Source organism: Bos indicus, chromosome 8 (genome assembly GCF_029378745.1).
Source record: "Bos indicus isolate NIAB-ARS_2022 breed Sahiwal x Tharparkar chromosome 8, NIAB-ARS_B.indTharparkar_mat_pri_1.0, whole genome shotgun sequence".
Lineage (NCBI taxonomy): Eukaryota > Metazoa > Chordata > Mammalia > Artiodactyla > Bovidae > Bos > Bos indicus.
The window spans coordinates 101652250-101676008 of record NC_091767.1 but is presented as its reverse complement, the minus strand read 5'-3'; the positions used below and the strand labels follow the sequence as shown (position 1 = coordinate 101676008).

General features: G+C 40.8%; 1 protein-coding gene across 3 annotated transcripts in view; it reads right to left on the bottom strand.

Moving 5' to 3' along the window:
* HSDL2 (hydroxysteroid dehydrogenase like 2) overlaps positions 1 to 22820 on the bottom strand; it is a 60645-nt gene extending 37825 nt beyond the window's left edge. For 2 of the 3 annotated variants that reach the window (XR_011568200.1, XM_019966727.2), the window contains exons 1-3: positions 22698 to 22820; positions 5347 to 5510; positions 4125 to 4223 (exon numbers count right to left, since the gene is read on the bottom strand). Coding sequence is in view for 2 of the 3 variants with exons in the window: in XM_019966727.2 (XP_019822286.2) it covers positions 4125 to 4223; positions 5347 to 5510; positions 22698 to 22714 (280 nt within the window). In the remaining variant the exon portion in view is untranslated. The remainder of the gene's footprint in view (positions 1 to 4124; positions 4224 to 5346; positions 5511 to 22697) is intronic. The other variant, XM_019966726.2, reaches the window with a different exon arrangement.
* Between the last annotated feature and the right edge of the window lie 939 nt (positions 22821 to 23759).

The following is a 23759-nucleotide window of genomic DNA, read 5'->3' as shown; positions in this document are numbered from 1 at the left end:
ATTGAGAGGATAACTGAAGCTGGTCCTCTTACAACTACACAAGAAGTTACCCAAGAACTCAACAGACCATTCTGTGGTCATTTGGCAGTTGAAGCAAATTGGAAACATGAAAATGAAAAAACTTGATAAGCGGGTGCCTCATGAGCTGACAGCAAATCAAAAAAAATCATTTAAGTGCTGTCTTCTTTTATTGTATGCAACAACAACAAACCATTTCTCAATTGGATTGTGACGTGACAAAAAGTGGAATTTACACAACAACTGGCCATGACCAGCTCAGTGGCTGAACCAAAAAGAAGCTCTAAAGCACTTCCCAAAGCCAAACCTGCACCAGAAAAAGGGTCATGGTCACTGTTTGGTGGTCTGCTACGAGCCTGGTTCACTACAGCTTTCTGAATCCCAGCGAAACCACTATATCTGAGAAATATGCTCAGCAAATTGATGAGATGCACAGAAAACTTCAATGACTGCAGCCAGCACAGGTCAACAGAAAAGGCCCAATTCTTCTTTACAACAACACCTGACTGCACTTAGCACAACCAACGTTTGAAAAGTTGAATGAACTGGGCTACAGAGTTTTCCCTCATCTGCCATAGTCACCTGTCCTCTAGCCAACTCTCACTTCTTCAAGCATCTCAACGACATTTTGCTGGGGAAATGCTTCTACAACCAACAAGATGAAGAAAATGCTTTCCCAGAGTTCGTTGAATCCCAAAGCATGGATTTTTATACTACAAGGATAAACAAACTTATTTCTTGTTGGCAAAATTGTGTTGACTGTAATGGTTCCTATTTTGATTAATAAAGATTCAGGGTCTGAAACCATAATTACTTCTGCACCAACCTAACAGATCAGGGATGGGACTTCCCTGGTGGTCCAGTGGTTAAGGTTCCAGGCTTCCAATGCAAAGGGCACAGGTTCAGTCCCTAGCTGGGGAACTAAGACTCCACATGCCACATGGTACAGCCAAAAAGAAAAATTTTTTTAATGAATCAGGGCACAATGGTGGGAAATGATACAGAATAAAAGGCATGTATGCCTGCTGCAGAAAAAAAGATGGCAGGAAATATTATATCTGTGGTTGATGAAATAGTGTAATCTACTCAAGGCGTAAAAACTATGAAGATGAAGGAAGGCAAGATGATAGGCAGTACTATGTGGCAGAGGTCCCCAAGGGGCACAGGGAAAGCATCATCCACTGCTCAGGACTTTGTTAAGGATAATTCCCTGGCAGAGAGAAAAGTTAGGAGAAAGGTAGTCTTCTCTAAAAGGCAGACTTCAAAGGCCTACAAAACTCCAAACCACACCATAACAGCAGCAACCACAGCATGGAACTGAAACCAAACAAACCAAAAATAAAGGCTTGGAAGATCTAGAGGAAAAAAATACAGAGAGAAGAAAAGAGCAGGCCTTGAATCATCTCATAAATGTGACATCCATCCTGATTAGGAGGTAGCAGCAGTTGAGTTGCTGAGCAGAGCTCACCAAAGAATTAAGATTCTGCATCATTACGCCAGAAAAGCAGAAGTTCATGGGCAAATGGAAAGCAAAATATTTTAAATACATCAACGTGGATCCTAAGGAGGAGGGAAGGAAATGTTAGGGAAGATTCCAAGAGAGGTAACTCCACCACCAATTTGCACTTTAGCAAGAAAACAGAAGTGTTTCAGATGCCCATCTCAACAACAGGAAGCAAAATACATTGGCAGATTTTCTTCCCCCAAAGATATGAAAAGTATATCTTCTCTTTTTTTAAAGTCTTCACTGAACTTCTTACCATACCTCTTGATTATGTTTTGGTTTTTTGGCTGCGAGGCATATGGAACCGTAGCTCCCTGACCAGGGATTGAACCTGCACTCCCTGCATTGGAAGGCAAAGTCCTAACCACTGGACGACCAGGGAAGTCCAAAGCATATCTTCTTGACTGAAGATTTCTACCAACTCAGCTAAGTTCCAGGATATGAATGCCAAATCAATTAATATGGATCAACTGGCTTCTGAAGAAACAAAAAACAAGATTTGCTTTGGTCCCTTTCATCTTCTCTGTCTGTTCCTGGGAAAGTAGATCACTTGATAGACAAAGCTGGATCAATCCCACACTGAAGATGCTGAAGGAATGATGCCGGGTTCAATGGAAGACAATCTAAGCCATGGTGGCTAAACCAATCGAGACCATCCATGCATCTGAGTGAAACTTCCTTGGCTGGGACAAAACAGAGTTAGGAAATTGGAGAGGAGAGATTTCTGGGCTTTAATTCTTCCAAGAAAGAGATTTCAGTTTGGCTCTTTAAATTCTCTGTGGCAACAACAGGAGAAGAAACAAACTTGTGAGATGCCAGCTACTCTGGAAGAGCCCCAACCTAGAAAGTGGAGGTCTTCACATTTTGACACTCAGGTGCATATTTTTGGACTATGCTGTCACTAATACACAATGTGTAACTCCTTCTGGATCCAGCTAGAATTCAAGATGGGAAGTTGGTATGGCCTTCAGTATCTATAGTTAATGTCCATCCTGACCCATTTCAGAGGTTTCTTGGGACAACACCAGACAACAACTGAACTGTTCATGTTCTCTAACAGAATTAGAGGACAGAAACTAAGACTGAGAAAGGGCACAGACAAAGGTGGTAGCAGTCCTCCCCTACATTCTGATGATCTCCATCTCCAGAAAGGATAAATTCACTCTCAGTTGACAGAACCAATGGATCAATGGAAAGAACTAAAACTGGATGAATACAGAGGAAGGAAAAGCTCTATTCTTCTACCCTCACCACCTTATCCCTTAATTCCTCCCTAAAAAGGAGTGGCTAAACTAATTAGGTTAAATCCTAATTGGCACTAATTGGTCACTTTTCCTAGTAGGTAGAAGTCTCACTTTCAAACTAATTAGGTAAAGTCCTAACTGGCACTAATTGGTCACTTTTCCTAGTAGGTAGAAGTTATTTTAGATAAAGGTCCCCCATTTGAATGTGGCTTCTTCTTCTTCCTTCATATTTTGGACCCTATCAGTAAGAAGAAGAAGGAAAAAAAAAAAAAACACCCAGTAATTTTGCATTCTCTCTCGTCTTCTCTCAGGGGCATTCACATTACTTTGGGAAAGGTTGCCAGCCAGGGGTAAGATTCTGAATTTAAAGGAAGAGATCCCATTTGAGTCAAAGCTTTGTGCTCCAGTCCAGAAGAACATAGCACTCTCCATTAGCGGTTATAAGCATGAGACTTGCTAATAAAGCATTACCTTGTTCCCCAATATCCTCTGCATATACATACAGTCTGGAATAATATAAGGAGAGAATGGTAATGGTTTGGACAGGATTTGGACACAGCTAAATACCATGCTATAATACCATCAAAGTCTTAGTTCAACTCCCAATACTTGCCTTCTAGGAGATTACGAATTAATTTGGGGAAAAGAAAAAATACTAAGATCTGAAGTTTTACAAGAAGAGGACCAAAGGAATGTTCTACGAATTCAGAGAAAGAAAAATGTACATTTGTGATTACTTTGCATAGTTGGGAAATTGGCTTCATGAAGTAGATGAGATTTAAGCACAAATATTTCTAAAGAAAAAGAAGGGGTCATTTCAGGAAGGGTGGGAGGTGGAGGAGTGGTCATTGAGGAGCTTCAGGAATGGGATGAGAAAAGATGAAGAGACAAAATTAAGGTAAGGAAATGGAAGCAAACTCTTTTGGCTGGATTAGGGAGTTTACATAGGCATATAGAAAGAATATGGAGCCAAAACACGTCTGTTAACATCAGAATGCGAAATGTCTTGAAAGCCAATAGGTAATCTGCACTTTACTCAATAAATATTAAAAAGTCATCAAATGATGGGTTACGTGAAAACAAGTGGATGGGATCTGGGGTATAGATGTATATGTTATGGTCAAGGTCTTAACTTTACCTTGGATGGGAGATTGGTTATATTAAAAATAATTTTTAACAATTATTCAGTTACTCATCAGATGGTTTTAAACTGTGCTTCTGTAGGAACAAATACTTATTTCTGGCTATACTCTGAAGACTTAAAGAGTAAAAATATCAAAAGAAAGTTAAAAATTAAAGTGATAGTTATACCGATACTTTACCAATATTCAATAATTATCTCAGAATGAAGGCACTACCTCCAAATTTTTCCACTGCCTTCTCCACAGCACTGCTGATTTGCTCTTCATCTCTTACATCAACAATACATGGCAAGGCCTTTCCTCCAGCTGCTTTGACTACAAAGGATAAATAAAGATGCATTCAAATGTTAAAACTTTCATCGATACCACACCTCTGACATAAGTCAAAAGGAAAAAGTACCCCATTTTCAGAAAATCAGTATAAATAATGATGTCTTCCAACTACTAGCAACTCTGTCCTGCTGTAGGACAGACTGAATTCATAGCCATCTACAGACTAGCCAGGTCATCTCTATTTAAAAAACAAACAAAAAAGAGGGCAATTTTTAAAAATGCTATTAAAAAGAAATAAGGGGGGAAGGTAATTTAAAAGATGTTTACTATGGAAAATTTCCTAAAATGTACAAAAATATAAAGAATAGTATAATGAACTATCATGAATCCATTAACTATCTTCAATGATTGACCATGTTTTGCAGTAAATTTATCTACCACCAATTCTGTTTCGTTTTTTGCTGGTATGTTTCAAAACAAATCCCAGGCATCACTTCATTCATAATTGCTTCATATGTATTCCCTTTACATAACCACAGCACTATTAACATAACTAACAAAACGAGCATATCAGCTGAAGCTGAAGCCCTCACTCCTGGCACAGTGCCTTGAATATAAGCACTCAATAACTATTTGTGTTCCCTCGGCTCGGTAACAACCTAGAGGGGTAGGATGGGGTGGGAGACGGAAGGGAGGTTCAGGAGGGAGGGCACATATGTATATCTATGGCTGATTCATGATGATGTCCGGGAGAAACCAACACAGTATTGTAAAGCAATTATCCTTCAATTAAAAGTAAATAACTTTTTTAAAAGAAAAAAAATAACTGTTTGTGACCTGAAAGTATTAAAATAATGACTTGCAAATTATGCAGAGAACAGGTAACATGGAGCGTTTTTTCATTCACACCATACACCTCTTAAATTCTTTCCTCTGCTTCCACTCTTCTGCTCTTTGCTCTCATCCAAGAACCACTGGCCTCATGACATATGATTTTTAATGGAAATCACTCCCATTACTTAAAAAAGCTAGGGAGAAAAATGATCCCCAAACACCACTCTAAGGTGACAAAATATTTCTTTAACCAGATAAAATTATTTATAGGATAGACTTCAGAAAGATATAATTAAACTTTCCAGCAAATTCTCAATTTATTGAAACATACTTTCTTCAGCAGCAGTATAGATGGTGCCTGGAAGTTTGGGGTGTGCCTGGGCAGTCTTCGCAGCAATGACTATGTTTGCTCCATCCTTGGCTGCTTTCAAAGCAATCGCTTTGCCAATGCCACGGCTTGCACCTGTGATGAAGACAGTACATCCTGCTAACTTCCTACAACAGAACAAATATGGCCTTATTAGAAATCTCAAAGTTTCTATTTATTGATATCAGTACCAAAAACTCATGCACATATTCACAAAACATGTTTCCTCTTCTATCAAACTTTCTCTAAACCCTCCTCCTTCCCCATCTGATACCTGATTACTCCCATTATATAATGATCTATAAATTATTATAACTGCAGTGGCCGGATTTGCTATGATTTTTGCAAACAAAATCTGCTCAAATGAGTAAATCTTAAAAAGAAATGAGGAATTAATGAACTACATGAACATATATTTTTTTCCCCACAGAAAAAGTGTTAAAGTTTTTTTTTGAAAAATTTGTAAAAGGACCTTACTTTTGAATGGTGGGATTATGAATAAATTTTATCATAGTCTTTATATTCTTCAGGGTTTTTCAGTTTTCTGCAATGAATACATACCACTTAAAAGGAATTACGTAAAAGCTAATAATTATTTAACAGATGCTCATCATTGCTTATAATAGCTAGAGTGGAAACAACTTAAATGTCCATCACCTGATGAATGGATAAAGTAAAATGTGTTATATATAACTGATCACAGGGACTGTAGCCTTGTCTAACTCAATAACACTATGAGCCTTGCCATGCAGGGCCACCCAAGATGGATGGATCACGGTGGAGAAGATGTTCTGACAAAACGTGGTCCACTGGAGAAGGGAATGGCAAACCACTTCAGCATTCTTGCCTTGAGAACCCCATGAACAGTATGAAAAGGCAAAAAGATATGACACTGAAAGATGAACTCCCCAGGTCAGTAGGTGCCCAATATGTTACTGGAGGAGAGTAGAGAAATAACTCCAGAGAGAATGAAGAGATGGAGCCAAAGTAAAAATGATGCCCAGTTGTGGATGTGACTGGTGATGGAAGCAAGGTCCAGTGTTGTAAAGAGCAATATTGCATAGGAACCTGGAATGTTAGGTTCATTAATCAAGGCAAATTGGAAGTGGTCAAACAGGGGATGGCAAGAATGAACATGGACATTTTAGGAACTAGTGAACTAAAATGGACTGGAATGGGCAACTTTAACTCAGATGACCATTATGTCTACTACTGTGGGCAGGAATCCCTTAGAAGAAATGGAGTAGCCATCATAGTCAACAAAAAAGTCTGAAATGCAGTACTTGGGTGCAATCTCAAAAAACGACAGAATGATCTCTGTTTGTTTGCAAGACAAACCATTCAATATCACTGTAATCCAAGTCTATGCCCCAACCAGTAATGCTGAAGAAGCTGAAGTTGACTGGTTCTATGAAGACCTACAAGACCTTCTAGAACTAACACTCAAAAGGGATGTCCTTTTCATTATAGGGGACTAGAATGCAAAAGTAGGAAGTCAAGAGATACCTGGGGTAACAGGCAAATTTGGCCTTGGAGTACGAAATGAAGCAGGGCAAAGGCTAACAGAGTTTTGCCAAGACAATGCACTTCTTATAGGAAACATCCTCTTTAACAACACAAGAGAAGACTCTACACGCGGACATCACTATATGGTCAACAGAAAAATCAGACTGATTATATTCTTTGCAGCCAAAGATGGAGAAGCCTTATAAAGTCAGCAAAAACAAGACCAGGACCTGACTGTGGCTCAGATCATGAACTCATTACTGCCAAATTCAGACTTAAATTGAAGAAAGTAGGGAAAACCACTAGACTGATCATGTATGACCTAAACCAAATTCCTTATGATTATACAGTATAAGTAACAAATAGATTCAAGGAATTAGATCTGATAGACACAGTACCTAAAGAACTACAGACGGGGGTTTGTGACATTGTACAGGAGGCAGTGATCAAGACCATCCCCAAGAAAAAAAAGTGCAAAAAGGCAAAATGGTTGTCTACAGAGGCCTTACAAATAGCTGAGAAAAGAAGAGAAGCTAAAGGCAAAGCAGAAAAGGAAAGATATACCCATCTGAATGCAGAGTTCCAAAGAACAGTAAGGAGAGATAAGAAAGCCAACGGTACCCCACTCCAGTACTCTTGCCTGGAAAATCCCATAGACAGAGGAGCCTGGTAGGCTGCAGTCCATGAGGTTGCTAAGAGTTGGACACGACTGAGCGACTTCACTTTCACTTTTCACTTACATGCATTGGAGAAGGAAATGGCAACCCACTCCAGTGTTCTTGCCTGGAGAATCCCAGGGACGGGGGAGCCTAGTGGGAGGCCATCTATGGGGTTGCACAGACTCACACAACTGAAGCGACTTAGCAGCAGTGATCAATGCAAAGAAATAGAGGAAAACAATAGAATGGGAAAGACTAGAGATCTCTTCAAGAAAATGAGAGATACCAAGGGAACATTTCATGCAAAAATGGGCACAATAAAGGACAGAAATGGTATGGACCTAACAGAAGCATAAGTTATTAAGAAGAGGTGGAAACAATACACAGAACTATACAAAAAAAGAGCTTCATGACCCAGATAACCATGATGGTGTGATCAATGACCTAGAACCAGACACCCTGGAATGCGAAGTCAAGTGGGCCTTAGGAAGCATCACTACAAACAAAGCTACTGGAGGCAATGGAATTTCAGTTGAGCTATTTCAAATCCTAAAAGATGATGCTGTGAAAGTGCCGCACTCAATATGCCAGCAAATTTGGAAAACTCAGCAGTGGCCACAGAACTGGAAAAGGTCACTTTTCAATCCAATCCCAAAGAAAGGCAATGCCAAAGAATGTTCAAACTACTGCACAATTGCACTCATCTCACACGCTAGCAAAGTAATGCTCAAAATTCTCTCCAAGCCATGCTTCAACAGTATGTGAACCATGAAATTCCAGATGTTCAACCTGGATTTAGAAAAGGCAGAGGAGCCAGAGATCATATTGCCAACATCTGATGGATCATCGAAAAAGCAAGAGAGTTCCAGAAAAACATCTACTTCTGCTTTATTGACTACATCAAAGCCTTTGTCTGTGTGGATCACAACAGACTGTGGGAAATTCTTAAAGAGATGGGAATATCAGACCATCTTACCTGCCTCCTGAGAAATCTGTATGCAGGTCAAGAAGCAATAGTTAGAACTAGACACAGAACAACAGACTGGTTCCAAATCAAGAAAGGAGTACGTCAAGGCTGTATATTGTCACCTTGCTGATTTAACTTATATGCAAAGTACATCATGAGAAATGCTGGGCTGGATGAAGGACAAGCTGGAATCAAGAATGCTGGGAGAAATATCAATAATCTCAGATATGCAGATGACACCACCCTTATGGCAGAAAGTGAAGAACTAAAGAGTCTCTTGATGAAAGTGAAAGAGGAGAGTGAAAAAGTTGGCTTAAAACTCAATATTCAGAAAACTAAGATCATAACTTCCAGTCCCATCACTTCATGGAAGATAGATGGGGAAACAATGGAAACAGTGACAGACTTCATTTTGAGGGGTTCCAAAATCACTGATGGTGACTGCAGCCATGAAATTAAAAGATGTTTGCTCCTTGGAAGAAAAACTATGACCAACTTAGACAGCATATTAAGAAGCTGAGATATTACTCTGCCAACAAAGGTCTGTCTAGTCAGAGCTATGGTTTTTCCAGTAGTCATGTATGGATGTGAGAGTTGGATTATAAAGAAAGCTGAGTGCCGAAGAATTGATGCTTTTGAACTGTGGTGTTGGAGAAGACTCTTGAGAGTCCCTTGGACTGCAAGGAGATCCAACCAATCCATCCTAAAGGAAATCAGTCCTGAATATTCATTGGAAGGACTGATGCTGAAGCTGAAACTCTAATACTCTGGCCACCTGATGCAAAGAACTGACTCAATGGAAAAGACCCTGATGCTGGCAAAGATTGAAGGGAGGAGGAGAAGGGGGTGACAGAGAATGAGATGGTTGGATGGCATCACCGACCCAATGGACATGAGTTTGAGCAAGCTCCGCGAATTGATGATGGACAGGGAAGCCTGGAGTGCTGCAGTCCATGGGGTCACAAAGAGTCTTACACGACTGAGCGACTGAACTGAACTGAACTGAAAATGTGTTATAAATCAATACACACAAAGGGATACATTCAGCAATAAAAGGGAATGAAGTACTGATCTGTCCACATGGATGAACTTTGAAAACATGCTCAGTGAAAGAAGCCATCACAAGGCCTTCATAATGTATGATTCCATTTATATGAAACGTCCAGAAGAGGCACACCTAGAGACACACAGGACTAGAGGCTGCCTGGGACTGGGGGTGGGAGGAGGAGGGGTACGGGCTTTCTTTCTTGGATAGAAAAAATATTTTAAAGTTGACTGTGGCGTGTACACAACTCTGTGACTATACCATTTAATTGTGTACTTTAAATGGGTAAATTGTGTGGTGCGTGAATTACATCTCAATAATGATGTTAAACAAACAAACATAGGAAGCTGACAAAGAACTGTGGGTGTTGTTCAAAAGATTCTCTGATCCAAATGTGAGGGAAGTTCTCCGTGCCCATTCCCTTTTTTTATAATATATCCAACCACCCACTTTTAACTTTCTACTTATTCAGGTGTTAGATGAGAAGAAAACCTGAATTAAGTCAGAGCGGGAAACCCATTTCTTATTTACTTTCTAAAGGCATATAAAGTTCAAGGAGAAGGCTGAAGAGAGGGCAGCAAAGTGACAATGACTAACAGAAAAAGGGGCAGTAACCAGAGACAAGGGTAACAGATAAGCAGGCTTGCTAGGAAAGAATGTAAGGCTTTTGCCAAGATCAGAAAGACTACACTTTAGAAGCAAGTTCAGAGGTAAAAGTGGGAGAAGTGTTTCAAAACAAGAAATAAACGGTTTAATAAAAAAGAAGGGGAATAAAGAGGTGTTCTTTTTACTACTTTTAGTAAAAAAAAAAAAAACCCACAAAATACAAAAAATATATATAAATAATGTGTAAAGCTTAAAGATCAAAATAAAAAGCATACCAAGAAATAGAACATTATCAATACCCTAGAAGCCACCTGTTTACTCCTCTCTATCCTTCTTCTTCCTTCCGACCCACAAAGTAACAACTACTTTAAATATTATTACTAATTTCTTTGCCTTTTTTTTTTTTCATTATTCCTAATACCTACTTATCTATGTCTAAGCCAGGGGCCAAATCCGACCCTCCATCTGTTTGTGTACAGTGTGGGAGCTAAGAACAGTTTTGAACACTTATGTGTATGAACACGTATGATCGATTTTGAACCCCAATTCAGCAAACACTATTTCGCTATTATAAATTGAACTGTATTCACCAAAATACAATTGTACCTCCCTGTCATAGATTGAATTTTATCTACCAAAGTGGTAGGGTATTTTGAAGTCCTAATCTCCAGCGTCCCCTAATGAGACCTTATTTGGAAACAGGGTTGCTGCAGATAGAATTAGTTACAATGAGGTCATACAGGAGTAGGAAGAAAAGAAAGTGAAGTCGCTCAGTCGTGTCCAACTTTTGGCAGCCCCATGGACTGTAGCCCACCAGGCTCCTCCATCCACGGAATTTTCTAGGCAAGAGTACCGGAGTGGGTTGCCATTTCCTTTTCCAGGGGATCTTCCCAACCCAGGGATTGAACCCAGGTCTCCCACATTGTGGGCAGATGCTTTACCGTCTGACAGTAGGTGGATCCTTACTTCAGTTTGACTGTGCCTTTGTAAGAGGAAGAAAGACTACATACAGACAGACACACAGGGAAGACACCGTGTGACGACAGAAGTGGAGAGTGGAGTAAAGCAGCCACCAACTAAGAATGCCAAGGACTGCCGATGATAACCAGAGCTAGGGAGAGGCAAGTAAGGGTTCTGCTCATAATTTCAGAGGGAACACTAGCATTGCTAGGGCACTGCTAACACCTGGACTTCAGACTTCAAGTCTTCAGAACTTAAAATAAATCTCCATTTGAAGCCACTCAATCGGTGGTCTTTTGTTATGGCAGCCCTAGGAAATAAACACATTCTTTCTTCCCCTCAAAAAAGAATTTCATTTTTGTTGTTGCTGTTTGTTGTTTTAGTTGCTAAGTCATATCTGACTCTTTTGCGCCCCCATAGACTTCAGCGCACCAGACTCCGCAGTTCATGGGGTTTTCCAGGCAAGAATACTGGAGTGGGCTGCCATTTTCTACTCCAGGGGATCTTCCTGACACAGAGATGGAACCTACATCTCCTGCACTGGCAGGTGGATTCTTTACCAGGGAGGAATAAAGGGAGCCACCAGGGAAGCCCAAGAATACTGGTGTGGGTATCTTCCTGACCCAGAAATTGAACCGGGGTCTCCTGCATTGCAAGTGGATTCTTTACCAGCTGAGCTACCAGGGAAGCCCTTCATACAGTATATGTCATTCTATAGTTTGCTTATTTCACAAAACATGGAGACTTATCCATACTGGTGTAAACAGTTACACTTACTTTATTTAATATACAATATTTTGCATATGAGCATGTCCATGGGGTCGCAGAGTCAGACACGACTGAGTGACTGAACTGAACCGATACTATTAGGTATTTAGTCATTCTACTGTTTATGGACCTTGAGGAGGGTTTCCAGGTTTTTTTTTTTTTCCTATTATGAACAATGGTGCTAAAAGAATCTTGTACACTTCTTCCAGTCACACGTACAAGAGTTTCTCCAGGGCATATGCCGACCCGATGACCTACATTTTCCCCAACATGGACAACCAACAGTTCCAGTCTGAAAAGCCTGTCTTTCCCACAGATCTTGAATGCCAGCTTTGTCACAGACTGAGTCTCCAGAAACAAACAGATCTATTTCTAGGCTCTGTCTTCTGTTTAATTTGGTTAAATGGATTGCACTATCTTAACAGCTTTCTTGGCTATACTTGGATCTTTGCTTTTCCACATATTAGAAATTAGCTTATTTAACTGCACATGCAAAATCAGTTGGGATTTTGATAGAATTCAATGCACAGAGGAGCCTGGAGGGCTACAGTCCATGGGGTCACAAATAGACACAACTGAGCGACTAAGCACACAGCACAGCAATGTGAGAAGAACCACCAGCTTTAAGACATTGAGTGCTCCAGTCCATGAACACGGTATTACTCTCTATTTCACACCCGGAACCACAGGATGTCCCTCTGTAATCAAAGGTAATATTCTGACCATCCAATCATGGTGTTATCAGATTTTCCCATTATTTAATTACTCTAGTTTCCCTCGCAATGAGTGCAAAGTTACTTAAAGACCATTTTTTATTATAGAATTTTCAAATATTTTCAAAAATACAAAAATACTGTAATAAGTATCCATGTTTATTTAACAATTCAACAACAATCACAATTTTGAAAATAATTATCAGAAAGCAAACCTCAAAAGTCATTTAATTTCACTTACAAATGCTTCAGTATGTACCTCCAACTTTTATATAATAATGTCATTATCACAACTAAGAAAACTAACAGTAATTCCTCAAAATCAACTAGTACCTATCCTTATGCAAAGTTTCACAACTATCTCAAAAATATCTTTTTACAGTGGGTTTGATCAAATCAGGATCCTGTAAGGACTTTACATTGCATTAATTTGTTACAGACACACCTTGAGAGATTGCAGGTTCAATTCCAGACCACCACAATAAAGTGAATATTGAAATAAAGTGAGTCACACAAACTTTGGTTTCCCAGTATATAGAAGTTACATTTACATTGTGGTCTTTTAAATATGCTATAGTACTATGTCTTAAAAAAATGTGCATATTTTAATTTAAAACTATTTTATTGCTAAAAAATGCTAACCACCATCTGACAAAGCAGGGTTCCCACAAACTTTCAGTTTGTAAAACACAAAATATCTGCAAAGGGCAATAAAGGTACAGCACAAATAAAATGAGGTATGCCTGTACATCTTTTGAGTCTCTTATAATCTATAACAGATTTTAGATTTTCTTTATGCCATTTATTTGCTGAAGAATATAGATCTGTAGAACAACCCATATTCTGGATTTTGAACTTCTCATTTTTATAGCCATTGTACTGTACTTGCTGGCTGTTACTTGTGCGTGTGAGTGCATGCTAAGTTGCTTCAGTCGTGTCCTACTCTTTGCAACCCCATGGACTGTAGCCCACCAGGCTCCTCTGTCCATGTAATTCTCCAGGCAAGAACACCTGCAGTGGGTTGCCTACCCTCCTCCAGGGGATCTTCCTGACTCAGGGATGGAACCGGAGTCTCTTACTTCTTTACCACTAGTGCCACCTGGGAAGCCCTTTTGCTTGTGTGCAGAAATCTAATTTTTATCATTGACTTTTGTATCCTGACCGTGTATCAGACTCTTACTAAATCTAGTAATTTAGTTGTACATTATTTTGATTTTCCAGTTAGATAATCATATCATCTGCAAATAATGACAGCATTATTTCTTTCATTTCAAGCCAAATATTTTTTCTTTCTTTCTCCTGCCTTATTTACTAAAGAAAGAAAAAAAAATGTTTCCAGATGGAAGGTCAGAGCTACAGGAAGAAATAAAAGCCAAAGATAAATTAAGTACAGAAATCTAAAAAAAGTTTTTATACTGCTAATTAGTAATAATATAAATGATATAATAAATAATAACATTTAGAGGTTAAAATAGAATTAAAATATATTATTACAATAACAAAAGTTAAACTGGAATGACTGAAGTTCAGCTTTTCTAGATCCTTGTATTGTTTGGGGGAATGATAGAATTTTATGTACTTCAGACACTGGTAAGTTATATACACCTTTAAACTGTTTATGTTAAACATGATAAATACAAATTCCAGGTCTTAACAGTTTTTGTGACAAGAATGGGATTCTAACAAAGACATGGCTTTCTAACAGAAAAAGGACAAGAAGTCCATAAGACGGGTTGTAAAGTGAAAGTTGCTCAGTTGTGTCCAGCTCTTTGCTACCCCGAGGACTACACAGTCCATGGAATTCTCCAGGCCAGAGTACTGGAGTGGGCAGCCTTTCCCTTCCCTTCTCCAAAGGATCTTCCCAGTCCAGGGATTGAATCCAGGTCTCCTGCATTGCAGGCAGATTCTTTACCAGCTGAGCCACAATGGAAGCCCAAGAATACTGGATTGGGTAGCCTATGCTTTCTCCAGCAGATCTTCCTGACCCAGGAATTGAACCTGCATTGTAGGTGGATTCTTCACCAACTGAGCAATCAAGGAAAGACAGGTTAGAGAAGAGAAGAAGACTCCAGGAACACACTCTCACTCGTGGCAGAGGGAAGGGTAAGGATCACTGTTTCTTCTGCTAAAGAATCAGACCAAGAAGAGGTGGTATATTAATATTTATTAATTTTATTAATATTTATTAATACTGTAAGATGCAACAGTATTAAAATTACTACACTAATACAACTATCAATAATAAATCTACCAAGTACAGTTCAAGATTTCTCTGTACTCTCTTGTCCTTAGAGCAGATGTCTCTAAAGGTATACAAATTACTATGTTAAAATTATTTGAATTATTTTTCTATGTATATTTATGTGAAAAGCTTGATATACAGTTAAGGTCCTCTGTTTATGATGACAGTCCACTTTAGTTTATCACTTTCCCCTCATCTTTGATGAGGGATACTATAAAACCTATACTTGATTTAAAAGTCAAATCTGGAAATTCCCTGGTCGTCCAGTGCTTAGGACTCCTATGCTTTCACTGCCAAGGGCCTGGGTTTCACCCCTGGTTGGGGGAACTAAGATCCCACAAGCTGCACTGTGTGGCCAATAAAAAAGTCAAACCTTATAAATGTGTGTATTGAAAGAAGTTCAATCCTTTGTCTATAGATTCCTTATTTTCCACTTACCCTTATTATAATTCCTTTTTTAAAAATATGCAGACACACATATATATAAAACATATCCTGTGTGTATGTGTAATTTTCCCTTCCTTTTTATACAAAAGGTAGTATACATAGTGTTAAAGTAATTTTTAAATGTAAGTATTTAGATGAAAATGTCCCAATTATTGCTTTAAAAAGCCCTATCCATAGCAGATACAAACTATTACATATAGGAAGGATAAACAACAAGGGCCTACTGTGTAGCACAGGGAATTGTATTCAACATCCTGTGATAAACCATAATGGAAAAGAATATGAAAAAGTAAAAGTGAAAGTGAAGTCACTCAGTCGTGTCCGACTCTTTGCGACCCTGTGGACAGTAGCCCTCCAGGCTCCTCTGTCCATGGGATTCTCCAGGCAAGAATACTGGAGTGGGTTGTCATTTCCTTCTCCAGGGGATCTTCCCAACCCAGGGATCGAACCCGGGTCTCCTGCATTGCAGGCAGATGCTTTATCCTCTGAGCCACCAGGGAAGGGAAGCCCCATCCAATGATGGGGGTAGGTTAAATAAATAGAACATTAAAAGTGAGAAGGATCTAAATGTACTGAAAATATGTCCCAAGACATATTAAATGACAGGTAAAAATAGCAAGATGCAAAACGGGGCTTTGCTACTATTTTGTAAAGTGGGGAGTGTGTTTGTACGTGTTTAGGATTGTGTACCCAAATATGTTTATAAATACACAGAGTACCTTTGGAAACCCACCAGAGAGTAAGTAGGGGATTGAAAGTTAAGAATAAGGAAACTCACCCTTCTGAGGTGTTTAAGTCTTTTGGCCACGTGCCTGTATGTTTCAAGCTAACTTCAGAATGAACATGTCACTCAGCTCAAAACATCCATACAGTACATAAACGGAAAACAGAATGGGATGGGAGGAGGGTACAGAGTTTACTTCTCAAGTCGAAAAAGTTCTGGAAACTGGTTGCACAACAGTGCAAACATATTTAACACTACTTAACTGTACACTTAAAAACGGTGACGATGGCAAACCTTATGTGTATTTTAGCACAACTTAGTATCATCTCAAAGTAAAAAAAAAAAAAGCCTCGCCAAAGACACTCATCCTTTAAGGTTAGCTTAGTTTGTTACTAACTTGAAATCCCTTTTTAAACACCCCTTATTTTCTCCTTCCAGAACCTCAGATATGCAGATGACACCACTCTTATGGCAGAAAGTGAAGAGGAACTCAAAAGCCTCTTGATGAAAGTGAAAGTGGAGAGTGAAAAAGTTGGCTTAAAGCTCAACATTCAGAAAATGAAGATCATGGCATCTGGTCCCATCACTTCATGGGAAATAGATGGGGAAACAGTGGAAACAGTGTCAGACTTTATTTTTCTGGGCTCCAAAATCACTGCAGATGGTGACTGCAGTCATAAAATTAAAAGACACTTACTTCTTGGAAGGAAAGTTATGACCAACCTAGATAGCATATTCAAAAGCAGAGACATTACTTTGCCAACAAAGGTCTGTCTAGTCAAGGCTATAGTTTTTCCAGTGGTCATGTATGGATGTGAGAGTTGGACTGTGAAGAAGGCTGAGTGCCGAAGGATTGATGCTTTTGAACTGCGGTGTTGGAGAAGACTCTTGAGAGTCCCTTGGACTGCAAGGAGATCCAACCAGTCCATTCTGAAGGAGATCAGCCCTGGGATTTCTTTGGAAGGAACGATGCTAAAGCTGAAACTCCAGTACTTTGGCCACCTCATGTGAAGAGTTGACTCATTGGAAAAGAGTCTGATGCGGGGAGGGATTGGGGGCAGGAGGAGAAGGGGACGACAGAGGATGAGATGGCTGGATGGCATCACTGACTCGATGGATGTGAGTCTGAGTGAACTCCGGGAGTTGGTGATGGACAGAGAGGCCTGGCGTGCTGCGATTCATGGGGTCGCAAAGAGTCGGACACTACTGAGCCACTGAACTGAACTGAACTGAACAAGTGGGGGACTCATTAAGTGCACAAGAGTTTCGGTGACCTTTCACCCAGAACTCGAGACTTCCAGCAGGACACGCAGCTGTATGTCTAAACCCAAAGTTGGGACCCTCTCCAGAGGCGGCGGGATACCTCACTTGGGATCCTTTATCTGTGAGATGTTAACACGACTGACACCCTGAAGTACATACGTCTGCGCTACTTTTCACCAGTTACCGCAGGTTAGAGGAACACTGCATCCAGGGCCAAACAGCGTTCCAGATCGCTCCGAGCAGTATCATTAATCCTCCCACATGAAAAAGAATGTTCATATCCTTTTCCATTATGGTTTTGAGAGAGTCAGTTCCTAGGCAGGTTGATAAGAAGTCCGGGGTTCCCCAAGGAGAGAGGGGTCTGGGGTTCTCGAGGAGGAGAAAAGGACAAACTTTTTTTTTTCCTCTACATTTCTTAGTCTTAATCACATAAAATGTTTTTTTTTTTTTTTTTTTTCCTTTAAGCCCAGAACTGATGATAACACAACAAACAACTCAGTTTCAACTTTGTACTAGGGATTATATAACAACAAAGTATCCTGCTTGAGGACAGTTTCTCCTTCCTGAAAACCTTCCTATTAACCCTGATATTTTAGAATGTATATTATGGGAGTGGGTCTGGTAGGATCTTTCTATTGTTAAATTCTAATCTGTTATCCTAAAATGTAAATTGTGGGAGTGGGTCTGGTAAAAATTTTACAACCTTGAGACATTCTTTTGATTTACTGTAATAACTAATTTAAAAAGTATATAACTCCCTTGCTAACACTAGCAAAGGGAGGCATTCTCCGACCCCTTCTGATGTCTATGTCAGAAGCTTTCTCTGTCTCTTTTCTTACTTTAATAAAACTCCGCCACACAAAAGCTCTTCAGTGATCAAGCCTGATCCCTGGTCCCAAAGCTAACTCTTCTTCGGAGATCACGAATCTGACATTGTTCCCCATAAGCTATCAGTTTATATATATACATATATATGTTTGTGGGTTTCCCTGGTGGCTCAGACGGTAAAGAATCTGTCTACAATGCAGGATACTTGGTTCTATCCCTGGGTCGGGAAGATCCCCTGGCGAAGGGAATGGTTGCCTGGAGAATTCCACGGACAGAGGAGCCTGGTGGGCTACAGTCCATAGGTTTGCAAAGAATCGGACACAACTGAGCAACTAACACACACATATATGTTAGTGTGTGTGTACATATATATGTATAATTGACTCACTTTGCCATACAGCAGGAATTAACACAACATTGTAAATTAGCTATACTTTAATAAAAGAAATTTAAAAAAAAAAAAAAGCTCTACTCCTTTGCCTTTGGTCTACTTGGATTGATTCCCAGTAGGATGAAGGGCATTTTCACGCTGAAGGTCTCAGGCATTGGCACAAACAAGGGCAAAGTCCGCTTTCCTCTTAACCTGAAAACCACTGGGTCTATACCTCCATTTCTAAAGCATCAGAACCAGAGTATAGAAGGTGAGAAAGCAAAAAGATTCCAAATTCCTCATTACTACTGGTAGATGACTAAAACTTGCTAATGCAGAGTTAGCACTACAATTTACCAAAATTCCCTAGTACCTCAAAATCATGGTAAATGTGATGAATCTTTAACTATTTAAAGAAAAAAAACAATCACTTCAAAAAACACTATACAAGTTAAAGTTCATTTAGAAAAATAAACATCTGAAAGTAACAAAGAAAATTCTGAAAAAAAAAAATCCAGATGAGGCAGTAACTAGCCTTCCAAGATACTAAAACACTTGATAAAATTAGAGTAATTAACATAACTTAGCACTGGTACATGAACAGATAGACCAAAGTAATAGAATAAAAAAGATCCCTATACATACAAGAATTCAGAGGTGGAATTTTTAACAGAAAGAACAAATAGTCAGTAAATGGTGCTGGAAAAACTGTACAGCCAGCCATCTGAACCAAAATGAAGTGGGTTTCCTAACTCACTTGCTATGCTGAAATCTGAGTTGGTGGGGAGGGGGGCGGGGGAAGCCCACAAAAATTCCAGAAGAATACTTATAAATTTAAAAAATCTTTGTTTAAGATGGCCTTTTATAGCTTTGTCACAAAAACACAAAAGTCTTAAAAGATAACTTGATTATCATTGATAACTCTGATTCAATAAAACCACATGGTTCTGCATGATAAACAAATAGCATCATCAAACTCAAGATGCAATGAAAAAACACTGAGAAAAATTTTCTAACATGTATGATATAGAACAAATTACTTTTCAGTAGAGCGATCTCAGAGATCAATCAAAAGCCTAACTGTGTAAGCCAGGCAAAGGGAAAGATACACAGATGGTTTTAAACCAGGATTTCTCAATCTCTACACTATTGACGTTTTGGACAAGATAATTGTTTACTGTAGAGGGCTCTCCTGTGCCTTATAAGATGTTTGCCAGCATCCCTGGACCCCCCATTAGATGCCAGTAGCACCCCCACTAAATTGTGACAATAAAATGTGTTCCCAGATATTGCCTAATGTCCTATGGGAATCAAAAATACTCCTCAACAAGAACTGCTGCTTTAAACATATAAAAAGATCTGCTTCCTCACTCTTTGGTGCAGATTTTAACTATAATGAGGTGCCATTTTTTTCTCTAGTTAGATTTTTATTATCAAAACAAGTATGTTTTTTAATCAGACATTTTGCTGTTTACCAGTATATTGGGTTAGGAAATCGCATTAATTCTTTTCAGCGTGCAACCTCTTTGGAGAGCTTTTGGTATTAACTATGACCTGCCTCTTGAGAAATCTGTATGAAGGTCAGGAAGGAACAGTTAGAACTGGACATGGAACAACAGACTGGTTCCAAATAAGAAAAGGAGTACGTCAAGGCTGTATATTGTCACCCTGCTTATTTAACTTCTGGACTGGAAGAAGCACAAGCTGGAATCAAGACTGCTGGGAGAAATATCAATAACCTCAGATATGCAGATGACACCACCCTTACAGCAGAAAGTGAAGAGGAACTTAAAAGCTTCTTGATGAAAGTGAAAGTGGAGAGTGAAAAAGTTGGCTTAAAGCTCAACATTCAGAAAACGAAGATCATGGCATCCGGTCCCATCACTTCATGGGAAATAGATGGGGAGACAGTGGAAACAGTGTCAGACTTTATTTTTGGGGGCCTCCAAAATCACTGCAGATGGTGACTGCAGTCATGAAATTAAAAGACGCTTACTTCTTGGAAGGAAAGTTATGACCAACCTAGATAGCATATTCAAAAGCAGAGACATTACTTTGTCAACAAAGGTTCGTCTAGTCAAGGCTATGGTTTTTCCTGTGGTCATGTATGGATGTGAGAGTTGGACTATGAGGAAGGCTGAGCGCCGAAGAATTGATGCTTTTGAACTGTGGTGTTGGAGAAGACTCTTGAGAGTCCCTTGGACTGCAAAGAGATCCAATCAGTCCATTCTGAAGGAGATCAGCCCTGGGATTTCTTTGGAAGGAATAATGCTAATGCTGAAACTCCAGTACTTTGGCCACCTCATGTGAAGAGTTGACTCATTGGAAAAGAGTCTGATGCTGGGAGGGATTGGGGGCAGGAGGAGAAGGGGACAACAGAGGATGAGATGGCTGGATGGCATCACTGACTCGATGGATGTGAGTCTGAGTGAACTCTGGGATTTGGTGATGGACAGGGAGGCCTGGGGTCGCAAAGAGTGGGACAAGACTGAGCGACTGAACTGAACTGAACTGATCAAATTTGAAATGCTTACATTCTTTGCTCCAGCAGCTTCATTGCCAAGAATTTATTATGTGGATACACTCAAATATGTGAAAAACAAGATATGTGAATATGTGAATACAAGGATAATCATGGCAGCAAAGATGGAGTAACAGAAGACTAGAAATGATCTCGGAGAAGGCAATGGCACCCCACTCCAGTACTCTTGCCTGGAAAATCTCATGGACGGAGGAGCCTGGTAGGCTGCAATCCATGGGGTCGCTGGGAGTCCAACAGGACTCAGCGACTTCACTTTCACTTTTCACTCTCATGCATTGGAGAAGGAAATGGCAACCCACTCCAGTGTTCTTGCCTGGAGAATCCCAGGGATGGGGGAGCCTGGTGGGCTGCTGTCTATGGGGTCACACAGAGTAGGACATGACTGAAGCAGAAATGATCCGGTATCCAATGATGAAAATGAAAGTGAAAGTGAAGTCGCTCAGTCGTGTCCGACTCTTTGCGACCCTGTGGACGGTAGCCCTTTAGGCTCCTCTGTCCATGGGATTCTCCAGGCAAGAACACTGGAGTGGGTTGCCATTTCCTTCTCCAGGGGATCTTCCCAACCCAGGGATCGAACCCGGGTCTCCTGCATTGCAGGCAGATGCTTTATCCTCTGAGCCACCAGGGAAGGGAAGCCCCATCCAATGATGGGGGTAGGTTAAATAAATAGAACATTAAAAGTGAGAAGGATCTAAATGTACTGAAAATATGTCCCAAGACATATTAAATGACAGGTAAAAATAGCAAGATGCAAAACGGGGCTTTGCTACTATTTTGTAAAGTGGGGAGTGTGTTTGTACGTGTTTAGGATTGTGTACCCAAATATGTTTATAAATACACAGAGTACCTTTGGAAACCCACCAGAGAGTAAGTAGGGGATTGAAAGTTAAGAATAAGGAAACTCACCCTTCTGAGGTGTTTAAGTCTTTTGGCCACGTGCCTGTATGTTTCAAGCTAACTTCAGAACGAACATGTCACTCAGCTCAAAACATCCATACAAGTACATAAACGGAAAACAGAATGGGATGGGAGGAGGGTACAGAGTTTACTTCTCAAGTCGAAAAAGTTCTGGAAACTGGTTGCACAACAGTGCAAACATATTTAACACTACTTAACTGTACACTTAAAAACGGTGACGATGGCAAACCTTATGTGTATTTTAGCACAACTTAGTATCATCTCAAAGTAAAAAAAAAAAAAAAGCCTCGCCAAAGACACTCATCCTTTAAGGTTAGCTTAGTTTGTTACTAACTTGAAATCCCTTTTTAAACACCCCTTATTTTCTCCTTCCAGAATTGAGAGTTCTGAACAAGTGGGGGACTCATTAAGTGCACAAGAGTTCCGGTGACCTTTCACCCAGAACTCGCTACTTCCAGCAGGACACGCAGCTGTATGTCTAAACCCAAAATTGGGACCCGCCCCAGAGGCAGCGGGATACGTCACTCCGGATCCTTTATGTGTGAGATATTAACACGACTGACACCCTGAAGTACATACCTCTGCGCTACTTTTCACAAGTTACCGCAGGTTAGAGGAACACTGCATCCAGGGCCAAACAGCGTTCCAGATCGCTCCGCGCAGTATCATTAATCCTCCTACCTCCGGGTCAGGGCCACCCAAGTTATCCACTCCGCCTGGCCCGGTTTCCTCCCCCACGGAGCCAAATTATGCTTACCCAGTGTTGGGCAACATGATTGCGGCAGATCGAAGTCAGAGGCGACAACGGACTCAACGAGCGACCACAGAAAGGCTGATTTTCCCCCAGCATTTAGCCCCGCCCCAGACCCCGCCCCTTGGGCCCCGCCCCCGAGCTCTGCGGGGAGGTGCCCGGCGCTCCAAGAGGCGGGAGGTGGCTGAGTGCGCCTGCGCACGCAGTGGGCCTCGGTGGCGCGCGGCGCTGGTTTCCCTCTCTCCGCAGCCTGCCCTCTGGAAACAGGCGCTACGCGCAAGCTCTGTGAGAAACAACTCCGCCCCGCCCCTCCTGCGGGGTCTCTACGGTGACAATTGGTCTCCAGCCTGCGCGTCTAGAGGTACTGGGCGCGTCAGCCGCCGAGTACGCCTTTTCCCGGCCTATGAACGTTTCCGCGCTGCCACGCGGAATTCCTTTGCCGGGGGGGCGTGGGGAGGATGGCCATTTGAGATGTGCATTAGGGACCTTGAAGGCTGACATGCGGCTTCCCAGCGGACTTTGGCTCTTGGTCCCCTCGCCGTCCACGCTGGCACCAGGACGCCTGGCTGCCCGCGCGCCCTGGGAGGCCCGTCTTAGGAACGCTTTTCCTGGGCAGATAAACACACTCTTCTCCTAGAAGCCGGCCAGCGGCGCATTTCGACTCTCCCACTGAATCTGGACTAAAGCCAGCCGGAGTGCAGCTAGACAGCCCTGTGGTGAGGAGTAGCTTCTGAATCAGAACTCTGCAGTAGTCAGTCTTGCCGAAGAACTCAGAGTTAACTCTGATTTTTCTACTCTTTGTCAATATCTCGGCGAGGAAACATCCAGGCTCAGTGCTAGAATAAGGTGAATTCTGGGACTTAGTATTGCTTTTGTAGTATACCTTGGACATAACTCAGCTACCCTAATGAACTAGAGACTGGCACAATACTTTTAGGGAGACGTGAAGAAATTCTGTTTTGAAGAGGTTCAGTTCAGTTAAGTCGCTCAGTCGTGTCCGCCTCTTTGTGGCCCATGGACTGCAGCACTCTCCCTGTCCATCACCAGCTCCCAGAGCTTACTCAAACT